We start from the raw sequence: 24,943 nt of genomic DNA on the forward strand, positions 1-24,943 counted from the left end.
AAGTAAATTTCAAAGGCCTTCCACAGCTCCATAGGCGTGGATTTTTTAAGTAAATTTCAAAGGCCTTCCACAGCTCCATAGGCGTGGATTTTTTAAGTAAATTTCAAAGGCCTTCCACAGCTCCATAGGCGTGGATTTTTTAAGTAAATTTCAAAGGCCTTCCACAGCTCCATAGGCGTGGATTTTTTAAGTAAATTTCAAAGGCCTTCCACAGCTCCATAGGCGTGGATTTTTTAAGTAAATTTCAAAGGCCTTCCACAGCTCCATAGGCGTGGATTTTTTAAGTAAATTTCAAAGGCCTTCCACAGCTCCATAGGCGTGGATTTTTTAAGTAAATTTCAAAGGCCTTCCACAGCTCCATAGGCGTGGATTTTTTAAGTAAATTTCAAAGGCCTTCCACAGCTCCATAGGCGTGGATTTTTTAAGTAAATTTCAAAGGCCTTCCACAGCTCCATAGGCGTGGATTTTTTAAGTAAATTTCAAAGGCCTTCCACAGCTCCATAGGCGTGGATTTTTTAAGTAAATTTCAAAGGCCTTCCACAGCTCCATAGGCGTGGATTTTTTAAGTAAATTTCAAAGGCCTTCCACAGCTCCATAGGCGTGGATTTTTTAAGTAAATTTCAAAGGCCTTCCACAGCTCCATAGGCGTGGATTTTTTAAGTAAATTTCAAAGGCCTTCCACAGCTCCATAGGCGTGGATTTTTTAAGTAAATTTCAAAGGCCTTCCACAGCTCCATAGGCGTGGATTTTTTAAGTAAATTTCAAAGGCCTTCCACAGCTCCATAGGCGTGGATTTTTTAAGTAAATTTCAAAGGCCTTCCACAGCTCCATAGGCGTGGATTTTTTAAGTAAATTTCAAAGGCCTTCCACAGCTCCATAGGCGTGGATTTTTTAAGTAAATTTCAAAGGCCTTCCACAGCTCCATAGGCGTGGATTTTTTAAGTAAATTTCAAAGGCCTTCCACAGCTCCATAGGCGTGGATTTTTTAAGTAAATTTCAAAGGCCTTCCACAGCTCCATAGGCGTGGATTTTTTAAGTAAATTTCAAAGGCCTTCCACAGCTCCATAGGCGTGGATTTTTTAAGTAAATTTCAAAGGCCTTCCACAGCTCCATAGGCGTGGATTTTTTAAGTAAATTTCAAAGGCCTTCCACAGCTCCATAGGCGTGGATTTTTTAAGTAAATTTCAAAGGCCTTCCACAGCTCCATAGGCGTGGATTTTTTAAGTAAATTTCAAAGGCCTTCCACAGCTCCATAGGCGTGGATTTTTTAAGTAAATTTCAAAGGCCTTCCACAGCTCCATAGGCGTGGATTTTTTAAGTAAATTTCAAAGGCCTTCCACAGCTCCATAGGCGTGGATTTTTTAAGTAAATTTCAAAGGCCTTCCACAGCTCCATAGGCGTGGATTTTTTAAGTAAATTTCAAAGGCCTTCCACAGCTCCATAGGCGTGGATTTTTTAAGTAAATTTCAAAGGCCTTCCACAGCTCCATAGGCGTGGATTTTTTAAGTAAATTTCAAAGGCCTTCCACAGCTCCATAGGCGTGGATTTTTTAAGTAAATTTCAAAGGCCTTCCACAGCTCCATAGGCGTGGATTTTTTAAGTAAATTTCAAAGGCCTTCCACAGCTCCATAGGCGTGGATTTTTTAAGTAAATTTCAAAGGCCTTCCACAGCTCCATAGGCGTGGATTTTTTAAGTAAATTTCAAAGGCCTTCCACAGCTCCATAGGCGTGGATTTTTTAAGTAAATTTCAAAGGCCTTCCACAGCTCCATAGGCGTGGATTTTTTAAGTAAATTTCAAAGGCCTTCCACAGCTCCATAGGCGTGGATTTTTTAAGTAAATTTCAAAGGCCTTCCACAGCTCCATAGGCGTGGATTTTTTAAGTAAATTTCAAAGGCCTTCCACAGCTCCATAGGCGTGGATTTTTTAAGTAAATTTCAAAGGCCTTCCACAGCTCCATAGGCGTGGATTTTTTAAGTAAATTTCAAAGGCCTTCCACAGCTCCATAGGCGTGGATTTTTTAAGTAAATTTCAAAGGCCTTCCACAGCTCCATAGGCGTGGATTTTTTAAGTAAATTTCAAAGGCCTTCCACAGCTCCATAGGCGTGGATTTTTTAAGTAAATTTCAAAGGCCTTCCACAGCTCCATAGGCGTGGATTTTTTAAGTAAATTTCAAAGGCCTTCCACAGCTCCATAGGCGTGGATTTTTTAAGTAAATTTCAAAGGCCTTCCACAGCTCCATAGGCGTGGATTTTTTAAGTAAATTTCAAAGGCCTTCCACAGCTCCATAGGCGTGGATTTTTTAAGTAAATTTCAAAGGCCTTCCACAGCTCCATAGGCGTGGATTTTTTAAGTAAATTTCAAAGGCCTTCCACAGCTCCATAGGCGTGGATTTTTTAAGTAAATTTCAAAGGCCTTCCACAGCTCCATAGGCGTGGATTTTTTAAGTAAATTTCAAAGGCCTTCCACAGCTCCATAGGCGTGGATTTTTTAAGTAAATTTCAAAGGCCTTCCACAGCTCCATAGGCGTGGATTTTTTAAGTAAATTTCAAAGGCCACCCACAACTCCATAGGCGTGGATTTTTTAAATAAATTTCAAAGGCCACCCACAACTCCATAGGCGTGGATTTTTTAAGTAAATTTCAAAGGCCTTCCACAACTCCATAGGCGTGGATTTTTTAAGTAAATTTCAAAGGCCACCCACAACTCCATAGGCGTGGATTTTTTAAATAAATTTCAAAGGCCACCCACAACTCCATAGGCGTGGATTTTTTAAGTAAATTTTAAAGGCCTTCCACAGCTCCATAAGCGTGGATTTTTAAGTCAATTTCAAAGGCCTTCCACGGCTCCATAGACTTGGACTTTTTTTAAAAAAATCAAAGGCCTTCCACGGCTCCATAGACTTGGATTTTTTAAAAAAAAAATTCAAAGGCCTTCCACGGCTCCATAGACTTGGGTTTTTTAAAAAAAAATTCAAAGGCCTTCCAAGGCTCCATAGACTTGGATTTTTTAAACAAATTTCAAAGGCCTTCCACAGCACCCTGGGGCGTGGATTTTTTTAATTAAAATTCAAAGGCCTTCCACAACTCCTTGGGGCGTGGATTTTTAAGTGAATTTCAAAGGCCTTCCACAACTCCCTGGGGCGTGGGTTTTTTAAGTGAATTTCTAAGGCCTTCCACAGCTCCATAGACGTAAATTTTTTAAGTAAATTTCAACTCTTTGAGCATGAATTTTTTAAGTGAATTTCAAAGGCCCACAGCTCCATAAACGTGGATTTTTAAAGTAAATTTAAACTCTTTGAGCATAGATTTTTTAAGTAAATTTTAAATGCTACCCTCAACTCCATAATAATTAATTTTTAAGACCAAATGTTGTTCATAATTTAAATGCCATTAAACTTGACCTTTTTTCTTTAATTTTTTCAGAACTTGGAGGAACGTGAATGGTTGGCCTTGCATTTTGAACGGCTACGTTCTGAGTGCCAGCAACATCTAAGCAATGACAATCGCAAACAAATCGCTGAATTATTAATTAAGTCGCAGGCATGGGATAATTTTATGGCCACAAAATTTCCAACTGTTAAACGTTATGGCGGTGAGGGTGCCGAAAGTTTATTAGCATTCTTTTGGCAATTATTGCGCAATAGTGTGCAAGGTAAGTTTTTCCGACAACCCATTTTCCATTTTCACTTTCCTTTAACCTGGTATTCCATTTCACATTATTTGCCAGCTCAGCATTAGCATCACCTCATAATTTGTATTTTATTTTGTGCTTATATCCGGCACATTCTCAATTCAATGCCAATGGGTTAGGGATTGAAACTTTTTTCCATTCCCCTTATTTTCGTGGGTCGCTTCCTTATCTCCTTATCCCTTTTCAGTCCGTTTTGGTCCTTTGTCCAACCAAGTATTTGCTTATACAAATTTAATGAAGATAAATGAACACAAAAAAATAGTGAAACAAACTTTTTGCCATAGCGATAAGGGAAATAAAATAAGAACCCAGAAAACCGAAAAGAGAATATGCTGGGTTTCGAATTTTTTTGTTGTTTCTTTGCAGCCCTTTCAACATGGTGTCCATACAAATATTTCGTTTTCTTTTTGTTTGTGTCTCTGTTTGTTTTTTTTTTCAACGGAGGAAACATTAAAAATACATATCAAAGAGTATGAATATTTAATTTCATTGCAATTTTGCTCTGTTTTTTTTTCTTCTTTTCGTTTTCTAGTTCCACCACTTTGGCTTATTTGTTATCTGTAATTGAATAATTTTTTTGTTAACACCAAAGTGGCCTAATTATAAAAATGGCTATCATTTGAGCTTCAAGCATCGCCATGCCATGATGATGCTGATAATGTCATTCCACATTCCATCCATCCTTTAACGTCAAAGATTATTGCTCTTCAGTGGACATTTTGTTAAACAACGAACTTTCATTATTTTTAAGTGTTTATTTTATGGCCAACATAATAGCCCGGTTTATAGCCAGGCCTCAGGCTTGTTTTATAGATTAATAAATTTTTCAAAAAGTTTGATTGTAGATTACAATTAAGCAATTATTTTTAAGCATTCTTTTAGGGTGTAGTGCAATAAATTATCCTTACAACAACAATAATATAACACCTCCAACTTGGAGGCAAATATGAGCATGGTGTTCAAATTATAAACAACATCACAATAATGTGGATCCAAAATTGCATAGTAATAAAAGACTAGAGACTAATTAATGTGTTCTATTGATGGACGACTTGAAAAGAGCGTTTCATAGGTATTCTATGGATAAATGATTCTATAGAAGACCTCATAAGGGTCTTTCGCAGATAGAAGGCACCATAAAGGTCTTCTTCCGATAGCAGACCTCATAAAGGTCTTCTAAAGATAGATGGCCTAATAAAGGTCGTTCACAAATAGAAAACCACATCATTGTCTTTTGTTAGTTAGAAGGCCTGATAAAGGTCATTTGCAGATAGAAGGTTTCAAAAAGTTCTTTCACAAATAGAAGGTCGCATAAAGGTTTTTTTGCAGAGAGAAGACCACATAAATGTCTTCCATAGATAGAAAACCTCATAAAAAGGTCTTTCGCAAATAGAAGAAGACCTCATAAAGGTCTTTTGCAGATAGAAGAAGATCTCATAAAGGTCTTTTGCAGATAGAAGAAGACCTCATAAAGGTCTCTCGCCGACAGAAAACCTCATAAAGGTCTTCATCATATAGCGGAAGGCCTCCTAAAGGTATTTCGTAGATAGAAGAAGGCCTCATAAAGATCTTTCACAGATAGAAGAAAAAGTCATAAAGGTCTTTCGCAGATAGAGGGAGATTTAATAAAGATCACTCACAGATAGTAGAAGACCTCACCTCTTTCACCGATAGAAGACCTCATAAAGATCTTCCGCAGAAAGAAAAAGACCTCATAAAGGTCTTCCGCAGATAGAAAAAGGCCTCATAAAGGTCTTCCGCAGATAGAAGAAGACCTCATAGAGGTATTTCACAGACAGAAAAGCCTCATAGAGGTCTTTCACCGATAGAAGACCTCATAAAGGTCTTCCGTAGATAGAAGAAAACCTCATAAAGGACTTTCGCATACAGAGGGAGACGCCATAAAGGCATTGTGAAGATAGAGGAAGACCTCATCAAGATAGAAGAAGACCTCATAAGGTATTCCGCAGATAGATGAAGACCTCATAAAGGTATTTCACAGATAGAAGAAAACCTCATTAAGGACTTTCGCATACAGAGGAAGACGCCATAAAGACATTGTGGAGATAGAGGAAGACCTCATAAAGATAGAAGAAACCCTCATAATGGTCATCCGCAGATAAAAGAAGACCTCATAAAGGTATTTCACCGATAGAAGACCTCATAAATGTCTTCCGCAGATAGAAGAAGACCTCATAAAGGTCTTTCACAGATAGAAAAATGCCTCATAAAGGTCTTTCACCGATAGAAGATCTCCCAAAGGTCTTCCGCAGATAGAAGAAGACCTCATAACGGTATTTCACAGATAGAAGAAGACGTGATAGAATTCTTTCAAAGATAGAAAAAGACCTCATACAGGCCTTTCATCGATAGAAGACATCATAAAGGTCTTTCACAGATAGAAGAATACCTTATAATGGTGTTCGACAGATAGAAGACCTCATAAAAATCTTTCACAGATAGAAAAAGACCTCATGATGGTATTTCTAAGATAAAAGAAGACCTCCTAAAGGTCTTCCACAGATAGAAAAAGACATCATAAATGTACTGCGCAGATAGCAGATTTCATAAAGATCAATCACCGATAGTAGAAGACCTCATAAATGTCTTTCACAAATAGAATGAAGCCTCGTAAAGGTCTTCCACAGATAGAAGACCCCATAAAATCTTTCACTGACAGACGAAGAACTCATAAAGGACTTTCGCAGACGGAATGAGACCTCATTAATTTTGTCCACAGACAGAAGACCTCATAAAGGCCTTCCACAAATAGAAGAAGATCTCATAGAGGTTTTCCACGGAAAAGAGGACCTGGTCATCAAATACGCGACTCCCCGCACTCCTTCAACAGCAGCCGCACCAGCACATAAAAGTCTTCACAGATATAAGACTTCATAAAGGTCTTTCACAGATAGAAGATGACCTCATAAAGGTCTTTCACAGACAGAATACTACCACAAAGACAAAATAAGACCTCATAAAAGTCTTTCTTCCACAAATGTTTTACAAAGGTAGGCATCATAAAAGTCTTTCACATATAGAAGACATCATAAAAGCCTGATCACTGACAGACGAAGAACTCATAAAGGTCTTCCGCAGATAGAAGAAGACCTCATAGAGGTATTTCACAGACAGAAAAGCCTCATAGAGGTCTTTCACCGATAGAAGACCTCATAAAGGTCTTCCGTAGATAGAAGAAGACCTCATAACGACCTTTAGCAGATAGAAGTCCTCATAAAGGTCTTTCAATGATAGAAGAACCCTCATGAAAGTCTTTCATAGATAGAAGAAGGCCTCATATCGATCATTCTCATGAAGAAGACGACTTCATAAAGGTCTTCCACATATGGAAGAAGATCTCAAAAGGTTTTTGCAGGTAGAAGGATCTAATAAAGGTCTGCCTCAGGTATAACAGGTAGATGAAGCTTACAGACATCTTCCACAGATATAACAAAACCTCCCAAAGGTATTTCGCGGGTAAAAGAGCTTTACCTTTATGGAGGTTTGTCGCAGGTAAAAGATCTCATAAAAGCTTTTCACAGGTAAAATACATCACAATACATCATTTTACGCAGGTAGGAGAAGCTCCTAAAGCTCTTCCACAGATGTAACAAGACCTTATAAAGGTCTTTCACAGGTAAAGGACTTCATGAAGTTCTTTCAGGGATAAAACACCTCATAGAGTATTTCGCAGATAGAATACCTTATAAAGGCCTTTCACAGATATAACAAGACTTCATAAATGTCTTCTTCAGATAGAACAAGACGCCTTAAAAGTCTTTCGCAGGTAGAAGAAGACGTCATAAAGGTCTTCCACAGATATACAAAGAATTCATAAAGTTCTTCTACATATAGAATACCTCGTAAAAGTCTTTCACAGATAGAAGAAACCCGTAGAGGTCTTTCACAGAAAGAAAAAGACCTCATAAAGATTTTTCGCAGGTAGAAGAATACTACATTAAGGTCTTCCACGGATAGAAGAAACCTCATAAAGGTCTTTCACAGACAGAAGAAAACATCATAAAGGTCTTCCACAGCTAGAATCCTTATAAAGGTCTTTCACAAATAGAAGAAAACTTCTTAAAGGTTACAGATAGTACAAGACCTCATAAAAGTCTTTCACAGGTAGATGAGGACTTCATAAAGGTATTCCACAGATAGAAAAGACCTCATAAAGTTCTTCCACAGATAGAAGACCACGTAAAGGTCTTTCTTAGGTAGAAGAAGCTCATAGATGTCTTCCACAGATACAACAAGACCCCATAAAGGTTTTTCGCTGGTAGAAGAAAACTTCATAAAAGTCTTCTACTGATAGAAGACCTTATAAAGGTTTTCCACATATAGAAGAAGACCTCCAAAGCTAGAATCCTTATAAAGGTCTTTCAGAGATAAAAGAAGACTTCGTAAAGATCTTCCACCGATTGAACAAGACCACATAAAGGTCTTTTGCAGATAGAAGAAGACTTCAGAAAGACAAGCAAAAAATGTTTCAGTCGGATTAGCCGACAGAGATATACCCTCAGCCTGTGCAAATTGAAACACTTTTTTCCCAAAAAAACTTATGTATTTAGGGGGTTTAAAAATTTTGGGCGTATGAACCGACAAAAATTTTGATTAGGATTAAAGTTCAAAAGTTTTGCGGAGGAGGTACTTAAAGGCATGGACCGACATAGACCATGGGGGTGCCATAAGGGGTTTTTACACCGTTCGGGCTGTTTTCTCAAGAAGTATGGACTTGCCCCTGGAAAAAAACTTTTACCATCGTAATTGCGGCAGCGAATGCAAGTTGCTTCAACAAAAATCAAAGTGATTCGATAGCAGGTCTTAAAGTGAACTTATACAAAATTTTGTGTGGGAGATACCGGATGGAGTGGACAAATATAGTCCATATTCGAACCTGATCTATATCTGGTAGATATATTAGAATGTGTAAAGTATGGAACAAATCGGCAACTCCCTTCAAGAGTTGTCGTGCGCACAATTTTTCCGAAAATTTTTGAACTTTTGTGGGGGAGGTATCTGAAGGAGTGGACCGATATGGCTTATCTTTGAACTTAAACTACACAATATTACGAACGCCAAATTTTGGACGGAATCGGCATATTCGTTCGAGAATTAGCTTGTGCTCCAACCACTACACATAGGGGTTTTTTCAACTTTCAGGTTATTTTCTCAGGAAATATGGAGTTGCCCCTGATGAAACTTGCACCTTCGTATGGGGGACAGTGAATACAAGTTGTTACCAAGGCGATTCGAGAGCAGGTCCTAAACTTAACTTTTCCGAAATTTTGTGTGGGAGGTACCCGAAGAAGTTTACCGATTGAGTCCATATTGGAACCTCATCTAAGTCTGGTTGAAATTTCACGATGTGCAAAATATGGATCAAATCGGTTACTCCCTTCAAGAGTTATCGTGCGCACAAATTTTCCGAACATTTTGGAAGTTTTGTGGTGGAGGCACCGGATGGATTGGACATATATAATCCATCTTCGAACTTGAACTAAGTTTGGACAAAATATTACGAAAGCCAAATTTTGGACCGAATCGGTTGATCCGTTCGAGAGTTATCGTGCGCTCCAGCCAGACAGACGGACGGACACGGCTAAATCAACTCCAAATTGTCTGAAACGGATTTCGTCCAAACATACTTGGGGTCTAAAACCATTATTTTAATGAGGCACATTTTGCCCGTATTGAAGTGTATGTATATATTATCGTTAGCATAAATGCTGAGGGTATAAAAATACATCCTATCGGTCTGTAGAAGATTTCATAAAGATACCTCTAAAGGGAATTCTTATATAGCCTCTTAAGGCTTCATATAGGACTGCCATATCTGTAAATCACTGTTTCTGAAATGTATACAATATTTGTATTCTTCCTCTCCTCAATCACCATTAATTCTCTCTACTGCTATGCATCTCAATCCATCATCTATCCTTTTCATATCATGTGACCTCGTGTAAAACTAATTTAGCATATCCCGCACACACACATCTAAATGCGTAATTAAAATTTGCAAATTCCAAGCTTAATAGTTGAACATCATAACGCCAAACATTAATCATTTAAGTAGCGAAAACATCAAATTAAAAATTCACCTGAAATTCCCCCCACAAAAACCCCACCACCACAAAAGCCCCCCTCAACGATACAATATTATTTCGTTACACAGATGATCTGGAACACATTGTGGTCGCCATGCCACATCGTGGACGTACAGCATTGCAAACCATACTCCTGCAAATGAGACCGGTAAAAGTTTTCCATAAACTCAGTGGCGAGTCAGAATTTCCAGATGGTTGCCAAGCCATGTCCGATGTAATAAGTCATTTTCGTAAGTATTTTTATGAACACGTTTCTTTCTATTTTCTATTAGTCTATCCGAACAGTAGAGCAAATGATTTATGATTGCCCAAAAATTTATTTTGAAAAATATGTTATATGCATCGCTAATAATGATATATTATTGTATCTGTGTATGTGTGTTTTTATGCGTTTGGAATTTTTAAACAGATATCTCCGAAGATTTACAAATCGATGGTAAGACCATACATTTTAGTATGGTAAGAAATCCTTCACATTTAGAGGTGGGTCAACAACAACAAAACCCAGCAACTTGATTGATGTTTTCTAACAATTTCCGTTCTATTGTTGTAGGCTGCCAATCCAGTGGCAATGGGAAAGACACGTTCCAAACAACAAACCCTTAAAGATGGTGCCTTCAGTGAAGAGGCTGAGAAACCTTTTGCCTCATCGGCCTTGAATGTTATATTGCATGGTGATGCCGCTTTTGCTGGCCAAGGCATTAATCAAGAATGCCTGAACATGGCCTATGTACCACATTTCGAAATTGGTGGCAGCATTCATTTGATTGTCAATAATCAAGTTGGTTTCACCACACCCGGTGATAGGGGACGCTCCACAGACTATTCATCGGATTTGGCCAAGACAATACAAGCTCCAGTCTTTCATGTTAATGGTGATGATCCTGAAATGGTTGCCTTAGTCACAAAGTTGGCATTCGATTATCAGCGACAATTCCGCAAAGATGTGTTCATCGATATGAATTGTTTCCGTCGTTGGGGCCACAATGAGCTGGATGATCCTACATTTACAAATCCCAAAGTTTATAGTATTATTAATAATCGCAAGTAAGTATAAACGAAAAGTTAACTATATCGAATATGCATTGCTCAGAGGTGGTATACTTAATAATACAAACGAAAAATACAAATCGAAATATTCGTCAGAGACCCACCCTATAATATATATAGAGCCTCACATCCCTGTATCATATTCTGATACATTTTTATTTAAGGCTAGCAGACCCCGGTCCGCGTTGCTGGCCCATCGTAATGAGTTCAAAATGACAACTTTTTCTCTTACGGACTTTGTCGGATTCCAAATTACTTCATAAAGGACGCGAAATATTAAATTACGTTAAACTAAGTTTGGAAGAAATATTTGAAAAAGTTTTAGAGTTATTTTGCACAAAAGCCATTTTAGTATGTGCCGGCAGGGTTTTGGAGCTTTTGGGTCATTATCTCAGGAAATATTGACTCACTCCGTAAAAAAATTACCGTTGTAAATGAGGCCGGTAGAACAACCTAATGAAAAAAAGAATCAAAACGATGCTAGAGGAGCTCTTAAACGTCACTTTATTCGAATTTTATGTGGGAGGTACCCGAAGGAGTGGACCGGCATAGTCCTTATTCCAACCTGATACATAACTGGATGAAATAATACGATGTGATAAGTCTGTACCAAACAGAAACTCCCTGCGAAAATAATATTGCGCATTTGCCATTTTGTTTGGTGCCGTAAGGGTCATGGAGCTTTTAGGCTAATATCTCAAGAAGTATGGACATGGACAACCTACTGAAAAAAATACAGTACCCAAAGGAGTGGACCGATATAGTCTATATTTCAATCCCATACTGGACTGGATGCAATAATGCGATGTGCAAAGCCTGCATCAATCAAAAACTCCCTGCGATGATTATCTTGCGGATTTGCCATTTCGGTTGGTGCCGTCAGGGTTTCTTGAAGCTTTTAGGCCAATATCTCAGGAATTATTGACTTACTCCTTGCAAAAAAATGTACCGCCGTAAAGCGAACCACAAAAAAACTAACTGAAAAAAATTTCAAAACGATCCGTGAGGAGCTCTTCGACTTCACTTTATCCGAATTTTGTGTGGGAGGTACTCGAAAGGAGTGGACCGATACAATCCATATTCCAATCTGATACATGACTGGATAAAATAATACGATGTGCAAAGCCTGCACCAATCAGAAATTCCCTGCGAGGATTATCTTGCGGATTTGCCATTTTGGTTGGTGCCGTCAGGGTTTGTTGGAGCTTTTAGGCAAACATCTCAAGAATTATGGTCTAGCGCAAGAAAAAAAAATTGTACCGTCATAAAGAGAGTCGCATTGACAACCTACTGAAAAAAATTCAAACGATCCGAGTGGCGCTCTTAAAATGTACTTTATCCGAATTTTGTGTGGGAGGTACCCGAAGGAGTGGACCGATTCGAGTCCCATATATATCTGGAAGGAACAATACGATGTGCAAAGTTTGGACAAAATCAAGTGTTCCTTTCGAGAGTTATCGTTCACACCATTTTACAGAAAAATTTTGAACTTTTGTGGGGGAGGTAACCGAAGGAGTGGTACGATATGATTACGATAGCTAAAATTTGGTTCGAATTGGTTGATTCGTTCGAGAGTTATCGTGCGCACCAGCCAGCCAGACAGACGGACGGACGGACATGGCTAAATCGACTGCATATTGTCTGAAACGAAATTCGTCTAAGCATACTTAGGGTCTAAACCCGTTATTTCGATGAGGCACATTTTTGGTGGTAACAAAGTGTATATTGTAGCCTAAAGGCTGAGGGTATAAACCAACAGGCGTGGGCGGGTCTTTAGGTCCCAAAGATATACCTAGATTGTAGAGTAAAGACTGAGGTATAAACAAAAAGTCGTGGTCGGGTCTTTAGGTCCCAAAGATATACCAAGATTGTAGAGTAATCCGTAAATGTTTAAACCGATACATGCGTAATTTTTGCAAATATAGAGTTTTTTTAAAATATCGCATAGGGGAGGTACCCGCTCCATCTGAAATTCAATAAAATATGTAGCCTGTTTTCGCGGGCCATCACTGTATATTTCCTGACAATTTCAGGAAAATCGGTTCAGTAGTTTTTGAAAAAAGTAGTCGTGGGAAAATTTTCTTTCCATAAAAACCTTATTTGTGTTATGACGGCATTTGATTTTTATTCATAAAGATATGGCGTTTTTTTTAAATATGACAAAGGGAAGTACCCCGCCGCCTTCGAAATTCAAGAAAATATGCATCCTATTTTTACCAGGGGCCATCCCTGAAAATTTCTGGAAAATCTGTTCAGTAGTTTTGTAGATGTAACATATTTTAAAAAGTAGGCATGCTCAAGTTTTTGGATCCTAAAAAAGTAGCTAAGGGCGGAGACACAACCACAATTACCTGGCAAATTAATTACCAAACCGATACATTATTACTAATTACTGTAGATATAGCATTTTAAAAAATAGGGTATATGGGAAATACCCCGCCCCCTCCGAAACTAAATATGTAGCCTATTTTAACCGGGGGCCATCCCTGTACATTCCCTGACAATTTCAGGAAAATCAGTTCAGTAGTTTTTGTAGAAAAGATAAAAATTGAAAAAGTGGGCGTGGTCAAATTGTCTTTGCACAAAAACCTAAGTTGGGTTATGACGAACATTTAAAAAAAAAAAAGAAATATCAAAATCGATCCAGCCGTTCTCAACTGATACCTTTACCAACAAGGGACATTTGATTTTTATTTATGTAGATACCCAGCAAAATGTTTGTAGCCAAAGAAGTAGTTGAATCATGAGTGCAAGTGATTTCGCACTACATCTTTTTACGTGAAAGAATTCATGATTTTTACAGGGGCATGGTGCAGTGAGGATACTGTCTAATTTGCTTCTTAAGCACACTTTTTGCATTAGTTCTTTGTAGTGAATAAATATACAGCCCAATCATAAACATCATCTCACCGTGAGTTTTCTCACTCTCGTCTCCTCCCTTATTATAAACATCTTAAGTTGTCGGGTCGGCGCCGACTATGTGATACCCTACACCACTACCCCTGTTCATAAGCTTTTGACTAATACAATTCAAAATATTAAAATTGGGATAGCTTAGCGCCTTTGCTCTGAATGTCTACATTAACACAGGTCAATTTTTTTAAACGCATCAACCCCCAAAATTTCGTGAGGATCCGATCAAAATTTCGTAGTGTGATTGCACAAAAATGGAAAAAAGGGATGGATTACCGACTATTTCGATATCTCTGTTGTTTGACCACCTATGACAACCTACTTTACATCGTTGTAAAGGCGATATTTTCTACTTTCCTTGTCAGGTTTTGCTTTCGATATACCTCCTACAGAAGGGAGATATTAACTTTGAAATAAAACGTTGCCCTTTTTTCCAAATATTTTTGTTTGTCACATTCCGACCCCTGAATAATATCCGACCATTATCAAAAATCAAAAGGTTTTTTCCTCTGTGGGACCCCCAATAACACCCAAAATTTCGTGACGATCCAATTAAAATTGCGACCTGTAGCGTGATTTCCAAAAAAAGTGGAAAAATGGGATGTATTACCGACTATTGCGATATCTCCGTTATTTGGATACCTACGCCAACTTGCTTTACATCATTGTAATGATGGGATTTTTTACTTTCATTGTCAGACTTTGCTTTTCGAAGGTCCGGAACCAAAGCTGTGATATTCGTCATTATTATTAAAATCGCAAAAATGAAAAGTTTTGTTCTATTAGCGGCTTTTACGATATCTTCGTTGTTTGACCACCTACGTAACATCGTTGCAAAGGTGATATTTTCTACTTTCATCAGCAGGTTTTGCTTTTGATATACCCCTTTTAGAAGCAGAGATATTCGCTTTGAAATAAAACGTTGAATTTTTCTCCAAATAAGTTGTTTGCCCATTCCGACCTCTGAATAATATCCGACCATCACCAAAATCAATAGGCTTCTTTCTCTGTAGGATCCCCATTAGCCCCCAAAATTGTCTTGACGATCCGATTAAAATTGCGACCTGTAGCGTGATTACAAAAAAATTAAAAAATGGGATGTATTGCCGACTATTGTGATATCTCCGTTATGTGGCCACCTACGCCAACCTACTTTGCGTCACTGTACAGATGGGATTTTCTACTTTCATAGTTAGACTTTGTTTTTGGAAGATCCCCAACCGAAGCTGTGATATTCGTCATTATTATTAAAATCGCAAAAATAAGAAGTTGGGTTCTATTAGCGGCTATTGCGATATATTCGTTGTTTGATCACCTACGAGAACCTACTTTACATCATTAGAAAGGCGATATTTTCTACTTTCATGGCCAGGTTCTGCTTTTGGTATACCCCCTATTGAAACTGAGATATTCGCTTTGGAAAAAAACGTTGTCTTTTTCTCCAAATAAGTTTTTGCCCATTACGACCCCTAAATATTATCCGACCATCACCAAAATCAATAGGCTTCTTCATCTGTGTGACCCCCATTAACCCTCAAAACTTCGTGACGATCCGATCAAAATTGAGACCTGTAGCGTGATTTCCAAAAAAGTGGAAAAATGAGATGTATTACCTACTATTGCGATATCTCCGTTATTTGGTCACCTACGCCGACCTAGTTTACATCATTGTAAAGATGGGATCTTCTACTTTCACAGCCAGGCTTTGCTTTTGGAAAGTCCCCAACCAAAGCTGTGATATTCGTCATTATAATTAAAATTGCAAAAATGAAAATTTGGGTTTTATTTGCGACTATTGTGATATCTTCGTTGTTTGATCACCTACGAGAACCTACTTTACATCATTAGAAAGGCGATATTTTCTACTTTTATTGTCAGGTTTTGCTTTTGGTATACCCCGTATAGAAGCTGAGATATTCGCTTTGGAAAAAAAGTTGTCTTTTTATCCACATACGTTTTTTGCCCATTACGACCCCTAAATATTATCCGACCATCACCAAAATCAATAGGCTTCTTCATCTGTGTGACCCCCATTAACCCTCAAAACTTCGTGACGATCCGATCAAAATTGAGACCTGTAGCGTGATTTCCAAAAAAGTGGAAAAATGAGATGTATTACCTACTATTGCGATATCTCCGTTATATGGTCACCTACGCCGACCTAGTTTACATCATTGTAAAGATGGGATCTTCTACTTTCACAGCCAGGCTTTACTTTTGGAAAGTCCCCAACCAAAGCTGTGATATTCGTCATTATAATTAAAATTGCAAAAATGAAAATTTGGGTTTTATTTGCGACTATTGTGATATCTTCGTTGTTTGATCACCTACGAGAACCTACTTTACATCATTAGAAAGGCGATATTTTCTACTTTTATTGTCAGGTTCTGCTTTTGGTATACCCCGTATAGAAGCTGAGATATTCGCTTTGGAAAAAAACGTTGTCTTTTTATCCACATAAGTTTTTTGCCCATTCCGACCCCTAAATATTATCCGACCATCACCAAAACCAATAGGCTTCTTCCCCTCCGGGACCCCCATCAACATCCAAAATTTCGTGACGATCCGATCAAAATTGCGACCTGTAGCGTGATTACAAGGTTTAGATGGACAGACGGACGGACGGACTGACTGACGGACGGACGCACATAGCCAGATCGACTCAGCTCGTCGAGACATTCATTTTGATATATATATAAGTGTGGGTCTACGACCATTATTTCGATGCGTTACAAACTTTTTGGCCAAAACCAACTTATAATACCCTCCCCACATAGTGGTGTAGGGTATAATTAATTATATTCTATGGAATGTATTTTGAATGAGGATAGGACTTTCAGTGATTTGAAGACATCAGGGCCATTTGGAAAATTTATATTAAAGAGTTGTGGTAACATTTAATTTACATTTATGGACTGCAACAGACGTGATTAAGATGCAAAATAGACAGCATCCTCACTGCACCATGCCCTTGTAAAGATCATTGCTTCTTTCACATAGTCTGATATAGTCACTTGCACTCATGATTCAACTACATTTTTGGCTAAAAACAACGATGCAGTCCGCAATCACTTGCACTCATGATTAATTTTTTTGGATACAAATCATTTTGCTGGTTAATTAAAATGTAAAATAAATTGTTTTTGTGTTATTAAGTATTTTATTTGCAAAAAGTTGTTATAAATGAAAACATTGTTAAAATGTGAAAATTTTATGAAATGGATTCAAATCGGACATTGTCGAAATGTGAAGAACGAAATGTATTTTTCATGACTCTGCATGGACTGCTCCTAAAAAGCTATTCAATCACTACTTCACAAGGAACAACTTCAAATAAATTTTGCTGGGTAAGATAAAATCTTACATAAAAGGTAACTGTACTTAACAAAGTCCAGAACTTATCTTGGTACCTCTTTCATCCAAAGTGGACACTAAAAAACATTATAATATGCAACCGTGGTGCAATGTGGGTTCGATTCCCCGGCCAGGCAACATCAAACGTTGGCAAAATACCCCTCAGTAATGTTGGCGAATTACCTGAGTATTTCAGGTGTGTAAAACTTCTCGCGTAAGACACGCCCTTCGGACTCGGCGATAAACAGTAGGTCCCATATTTTTGAGCTAATATGAATTGGGGGGCACTGATTGATATGAGAGAAGTATCCCTTGTCCCTTTCTGGGATGTTTATGGATCAATTATATATTATATATGAAAAAACAAGTACGAAAGTATGAGTCAGTTGTGCCCTCAGCCTCGGACCTAAAGAAAAGAAGCAAACACAATACTTACGTTTATAGTTTTTTTTTAGTTTTTAGGCCAATTTTACAGGTTACCTTACGTACCTTCGACGGTTACCTTACGTACTACCCAATTTAGTTGGTATCGGCAGGCTTTTCGGAGATTTTCGGTCATTATCTCAGGAAGTGTGCACTTGCTTCAGAAAAAAATTGTACCGTCGTAACAGGGCTCGCAAGTAGAACCTTTTGGAACATTTTTCAAAACGATCGGAGATGAGATGTTAAAGTACACCTTTTCCGAATTTTGTGTGGGAGGTATCTGAAGGACGGGACCGACTTACTCCATATTCCAACCTGATACATGAGAAGATGAAATAGTACAATGTGCAAAGTTTAGACCAATCAGAAAATCCCTGCGAGAGTCTATCTTACGTATTTGCCATTTTAGTTGCCCCCGAAAAAAATGTACTGTCGTAAAGAGGGCCACAAGTACAATCTGCTGAAATAAAAATGCAGAAAGATCCCAGAGGAGCTCACTTTTTCCGAATTTTGTGTGGGAGGTACCCAAAGGATTGCACCGATGTAGTCCATATTCGAACCCGATCTTCGACTGAAAGTAATATTAACATATTCAAAGTTTTGACCAATTCGATTACTCGTGCACACCATTTTACCTACATGTTTTAATTTTTATGGGGGAGGTAACGGCAGGAATGGACCGATATGGCCCATCTTTGAACTTAAACTGAGTTTGGACAAAATAATACGAATGCCAAACTTTGGACCCGATCGGTATCTTCGATCAAGAGTTATCGTGTGCAACAGGGAGCCAGATAGACGGACGACAGACAGAGCGACAGATTTTGTCCAAACATACTTGGATTCTAATTATTTCAGTGAGGCACATTTTTGGTCGTATCAAGGTATACATTTCCTCTTTATCCTAAAGGCTGAGGATATAAAAAACGAAAAACAAACCCATTTTAAGATCAGCACCTGGAATGTCCGGACTTTTTTAAGAGTTGTTGTTGAAACAGTTTGTAAGTTCGTTTTTCTGTTTAAACGGGCTCTGGGTCTGTAACCAGTTCTAAAAATGTGGCTGCTTCGATGGCTACAAAGCTACTGGAGTTAGATGAGTAGGTTTGGCAGGGCAGTTGAAGTGGGCCGGTGTTTTCCCACGGTTTTATCGATCCTTGCCCTATACGAATTTAGACGAACGTAGTTGAGTCAAAGTTACTAGATCTGGTTTGATCTAGGGGTCCTCTCTTGTAACGTTGGACCTCTCCTTCTAGATCATGAAGATCCCTCCTGACATGCCTGGGTGGAGGGCTCTCGTTGTAACACCCGAGAAAAACTGCAACAGAAGCATGTCATTGTGATGCTGTGCTGGAGACATAAGCAGGAACCTTGTTGCAGTTCTAAGAGCGAAATTCTGACAGGTTTGAATATTTTTCCATTCCGTTGCACGTATATTCGCGGACAAGACTGGCGCAGTATAGACTACAACAGACCGACCTATTGCGTTATATGTGGTCAACAAGGTTTCATATGCTAGCGGGTAGGGACTTGAATACCTTCTTCCTACATTTCAGCTTGTCGCAGATAGCTCTGGCATGCACTGACAAAGTGAACATACTATCGAATGTAACCCCTAGAATCTTGGGGTAGTTGGTAGTTGGAATTCTGCTGCCATCGACAATGACATTCAACTCTGTACTCACCTATGCCGTCCATGTGGTGAACAATAGTCGCGGATAGTTGCACATTCCCCGAGTTGAAAAAGTTCGGTTAAATAGGAGTTCAGTCTTTCACACATGTAATCAGGGAAGGTAGCTGACGCCAAGATCGTACAATCATCCGCAAGGCGGAATTCAGGAGAGGCAGAGGTTAAACAGTTGCGGGATATTACCCTACCTAGGGGACTCTCGGATTCACTCTACGGACATTCAACTTTTTGTTCGTTAATTCCACATAGGACTATAGCCCAGACACATATATTTTATTATACAACGTTTCAAAAAGCATTTAGTGATTGACGGTATCAAAGGCTTTTTATAAGTCGGGCGCCATCATCATTGTTCTGTCACACGGGTTGCTCTGGTTGAGTCCTCGACTAATATGTGTGGAGATGGGGTGCAGCGCTGTTGTCGTGCTGTGCTGTTTACTGAACCCGTGCTAATGATCAGCAAGAGGATAGCTATATCTGACTCTGGGGAGAATTAAACCTCAAGGGTCTTTGCTACTGACGACAAAAGCTAAATCGGTCTGTATGATTCACTTGTGCTGACATCCATGCCTCGCTTCAGTAGCCTGGACCACCCTGCCCATTTTCCAGACTTTGGGTGGGAACTTTAGTGAGATACTCAAATCCCGGTTCATCCAGTTGTTTCAGCATTACCATGAAGATTCAATAAGGCCCCACGTTTTGGGTGATTTAGCATTCCTGATGACATTCGCAATATCATTCATTGTGTGCAACGTAGTTCTCTTCTCTTCAATCTGTCACTACAGGACGCACCTCTTCGGATCACTCAGGGTAGCGTCGCCAAACGTGACTGATGTCCTACCTTCCTTTTTTCCAGGGTTCGAGTGTGACTTAAACGTTGCCTACAATTCACTAATTCCGGCACCAATGTTGCAACTCTTCGGATGATCTAGACACCTGTTCTGCTTCTGCCCGCCGACCATCCTGTTAACTTCCAGTGTCAGCTCCCTGATTTTTATTACTGGGGATGATACTGCGAAGCTCATCACACTCTTTTGCTAATCCCACCGCTTCTGCTGGAAAATTTGGTCTCACTTCGGGTAATCGACCAGCAGGTATATGACGACCGGCTGCAGCAGTGATGACATCTCGGAACGTCCTTTCTTTTAACTGAACTCTCTGAATCCAGGCCAATTAGCTTTGCCATGATTGATGAAAGCGCGGTCTTTAGAGGTGAAAAAATCGGGGGGTCTGCTGATGGGGACAATTATAGGGAGATGGTCTGACCAAAGAGAAACGACCGGTTTGTCAGACCATGTGACACGACGATTATGTCTGGCCAACTGTGACACTCTGCGCTAATTCTGGTAGGGGAGTCCTCGTTGACTGTGCAAAACGAAGAGCTTTCAATATGCTCAGCCAGTACTATACCCCTCTGGTCGTTTCCGAGTACAGAATGCCACGACTCGTGATGAGCATTGAAGTCCCCTTAGACGGTTATGTTCTTCCAAGTTCGGGATGTATACTTAATCAACTACTCACCAGTTCCAGCTTCATATCCTGATGACGAAGACTCACTGGGATCTGTGTTCACGCAGCATGCTGCAACATAGTCCATGTCGTAGTCCCTCAAAGGGACGAGTCCAGAACAACACCTGAGGTGCACCCGACATCTATTGCGTCTCACTGAAGTTTGAGCGTGGTGGATGCGGATGTGACAAATTGAGCTCATCCATATTGGTCCTGGGTATTACTCAGACGCGGCACGGACACACAGAATCCGAGGCATTCCGGGATATGCCGCTCCGAACACAGAAAAACGATACAAATACAAACATGGGTACACTGAGGTGGCAGAAGCTCGCCGGTTCTGGGTCAATCCGGTATCTAAACACCCGCCAGCGTGGGATTGAGTTTATTCTTTTAGGTACCCCCCTCCGCAAAATTTCAAAACTTTTTCGCTATCATCCTGCTTATGGTTCAAATTTTAATAGCGGTTTTATCCGCTTCTACCGGTCTTCTTTAGGTAAAAGATATTTTAAGAGTCTTCTATAGACTGAAGACCTTCTAAGTGTAATTTCGTAGACAAAAGACTTCTATGGACAGAATATCTTCCAAATGTGTTTTATAGACAGGAGGCTTTCTTAAAGACTTCTATAAAAAGAATATTATATAACGATCTTTTATATTCAGAAGACCTTCTAATCCTCTTCTATAAACAAAAAACCTATAAGGGTTTTCTGTAGGCATATGACCTTCTAAAATTGTCTAAAGGTCGTCTATAGACAGAAGACCTTCTCAAAATATGCTATAGAAAGTAAACCATATAGCAATTTTGTATATTCAGAAGACCTTGTAAAGGTCTTCTAACGAAAGAAGCCATTCGAAAGGTCGTCTATAGATAGAAGCCTTCTAAAGGTCTTCTAACGACAATAAACCTTTTAAATGTGAAAGAACACTCAGTGTTTTTATCTCCAAAATCTGAGGGAGAGATCTAGGTGGAACTTTTGCCTTTATCTTGCTGATTGTTTGCTTGTTCATTAATTTAAATCACAAAAGCAACGGCAATCATCTCTGTGAAAGAATGTCGCTCGCTGTATAATGACGCGTAGCTACTGTGTAGATTAACGACACTCGCCGACACTGAAGCTTTTACATTCTAGACCATAAATTTGTTTTATTTCCAACATCCTCCTTTCCTCGTAGTCGAAGGTCTTTCATGGAAACAAGGATTCCTAGGCCGAGTTTCACAGTAGAGTGATATCATAAAGTTGTTGTAGTGGGGAACTCGATCTATAAATACCTAAAAGTTTCAATGAAACCACTCTATTGTGACCTTCGACTTATGGAATCCATAACACCATTCCCTTCGAACAAGTTTGTCACAAGTTAGATTCATGTGGCGTATTAGTAATTAAAAACTTTCATATTAAGTATACGACAAATATGCTATAACTGCATATTTTTAATTCTGAATATTGTTATTCACTAAATTTCTTATTTTATTAAAATCTTTCTCCTATCCACCCCTTCCCAAACCACCATCCAGATCCGTTCCAGACATGTACACAGAAAAATTAATACAACAATCAATACTAAGCCAAGAGGAGGCAGGCAAAATACGTTCACAATATATGGACCATCTTAACGAAGAATTGTCGCTGGTGCCAAAATACAAGCCAGAGCCGAGCTATTTCCAAAAACAATGGAAACACATAACCACAGCACCAAGTGATTTGATAACCTATTGGGATACCGGGTTGGATTATGGTCTGCTCAATTACATTGGACAGCAGAGTGTGGCATATCCAGAGGGCTTTGTAAGTGACACTTGGGTAACAACAATGATTTGGCATAACAAAAACCGAACTAATTAATGATAATGATTAATGGATATTTAAAAACGTCTTTTGATTCATGCTCTCCGTCTCTTTTGTTTTTGCTTTATTATTGTTTTTGCAGAAAGTCCATCCCCACCTCAAGAAAACCCATGTCGATGGTCGCCGCAAAAAACTCAATGAAGGCCAAAAAATCGATTGGGCAACTGCTGAGGCATTGGCTTTGGGTAGCCTTATGTATCAGGGCTATAATGTACGCATAAGTGGGGAAGATGTTGGAAGGGGTACCTTTTCACATCGTCATGTCATGTTGGTCGATCAGGAAAGCAATGAAATGTTTATTCCATTGAATAGTTTAAACGAAGGGAAATCGGGTAAATTGGAAGTGGCACACAGTATTCTCTCCGAGGAGGCGGTGTTGGCCTACGAATATGGCATGGCCATTGATAATCCCGATAATCTGATTATATGGGAAGCACAATTTGGTGATTTTGCCAATGGGGCACAGATAATCATTGACAATTTTATTATTTCGGGTGAAAGTGAGTATTGTATTGTTAAATATATTTGTTTGTATGTAAGTGTTTTAAATTTAGGTTGTTAAATTTGTTGGTGGCTATTGCAGAAAGTTTTTTAATATAAATATATAAAATATGAAGTATAAAATATAATATATAAAATATATAATATGAAATATTAAGTATAAAATAGAAAAAATCAAATATCACATATGAAATATACAAAAAAAATATAAAATGTAAAAAATTTAAAATATAAAATACAAAACATAAAATTTAAAATTTAAAATTTAAAATTTAAAATTTAAAATTAAAAATTAAAAATTTAAAATTAATTATTTAAAATTTAAAATTCAAAATTTAAATTTTAAAATATAAATTTTAAAATTTAAAATTTAAAATTTAAAATTTTAAATTTTAAATTTAAAATTTTAAATTTAAAATTTAAAATTTAAAATTTAAAATTTAAAATTTAAAATTTAAAATTTAAAATTTAAAATTTAAAATTTAAAATTTAAAATTTAAAATTTAAAATTTAAAATTTAAAATTTAAAATTTAAAATTTAAAATTTAAAATTTAAAATTTAAAATTTAAAATTTAAAATTTAAAATTTAAAATTTAAAATTTAAAATTTAAAATTTAAAATTTAAAATTTAAAATTTAAAATTTAAAATTTAAAATTTGAAATTTAAAATTTAAAATGTAAAATATAGAAATAAAATATAAAACATAAAATATAAAATTTTTAAAAGTTTTTAAAAATGATTATTTTTTCAGCAAAATGGATGGACTCCAATGGCTTGGTAATACTTTTGCCCCATGGCTACGATGGTGCTGCCTCCGAGCACAGTTCCTGTCGCATTGAACGTTTCCTACAGCTATGTGATTCCCGAGAAACTGCCCCCGATAGCGATAATGTCAACGTACAAATTGTTAATCCCACAACTCCGGCACAATATTTCCATGTTTTGCGTCGTCAAATGGTCCGCAACTTCCGTAAACCCCTCATTGTGGTAGCTCCCAAAATTTTATTACGTTTATCTGCAGCCACTTCTTCGTATAAAGACTTTGAACCTGGTACACAATTCCAGAATGTTTTGGGTGATACTAGTAGCACACTCCAAGCGGATGCTGTTAAACGTGTTATTCTATGTTCCGGCAAACACTACTATGCCCTGGATGACGTAAGACAAGCAAAGAATTTACAAGATACTGCCATTATAAGACTGGAGTCATTGTGTCCCTTCCCCACCTATGAACTGCAAAAGGAATTGGCAAAATATAAAAATGCCAAAAGTAAGTAAAACTAAAATCTATTTCAATATTTTTGTTTTAACAATATCTAAATTGCAGCTTTCATTTGGGCCCAAGAGGAACATCGCAACATGGGAGCCTGGACATTTGTTCAGCCACGTTTTAAAAATTTGCTGGGACAAAAGGTAATGTGCATACATACATATGTATATAGAAATTGAAAGACGTCTATTAGAACGTCTTCTTTAAGAAGACCTCGTCTCGTGGTCTGCTATAAGAAGATCTCGTGATCTGCTAAATAAGACCCACGTTGGTCTAATTATTATTATATTTTCAAAAATCCAAGTTTTGAATCTGTAATGTTTGGTATGAAAATATTTTTGAAAATCCACGTTTTGAATCTGGGATAGTTGGTCTTAAAATATTTTTAAAAATCAATGTTTTGAAGCTGGGATAGTTGGTCTGAAAATATTTTTAAAAATCCACGTTTTGAATCTGGGATAGTTGGTCTTAAAATATTTCTAAAAATCCATGTTTTGAAGCCGTGACAGTCGGTCTTAAAATATTTTTAAAATCAATTTTTTTTAAGCTGGGATAGTTGGTCTGAATTTTTTTTTTAAAATCCAC

The 24,943-nt window shown here is 38.0% G+C and overlaps 1 protein-coding gene across 2 annotated transcripts in view; it reads left to right on the forward strand.

The window, feature by feature from the left end:
* The window catches only part of LOC141389004 (probable 2-oxoadipate dehydrogenase complex component E1 homolog), a 75,773-nt gene that overhangs the window by 45,048 nt on the left and 5,782 nt on the right, over positions 1-24,943 (forward strand). For both annotated transcript variants that reach the window (XM_073959979.1, XM_073959980.1), the window contains 8 exons: positions 3,425-3,653; positions 9,868-10,029; positions 10,209-10,282; positions 10,353-10,846; positions 22,255-22,525; positions 22,668-23,085; positions 23,840-24,358; positions 24,416-24,501. In XM_073959979.1, the coding sequence (XP_073816080.1) occupies positions 3,425-3,653; positions 9,868-10,029; positions 10,209-10,282; positions 10,353-10,846; positions 22,255-22,525; positions 22,668-23,085; positions 23,840-24,358; positions 24,416-24,501 (2,253 nt within the window). The remainder of the gene's footprint in view (positions 1-3,424; positions 3,654-9,867; positions 10,030-10,208; positions 10,283-10,352; positions 10,847-22,254; positions 22,526-22,667; positions 23,086-23,839; positions 24,359-24,415; positions 24,502-24,943) is intronic.

The sequence above is a fragment of the Musca autumnalis genome, unplaced genomic scaffold, assembly GCF_047663935.1.
Source record: "Musca autumnalis isolate F117 unplaced genomic scaffold, ASM4766393v1 scaffold_1, whole genome shotgun sequence".
In the NCBI taxonomy this organism is placed as follows: domain Eukaryota; kingdom Metazoa; phylum Arthropoda; class Insecta; order Diptera; family Muscidae; genus Musca; species Musca autumnalis.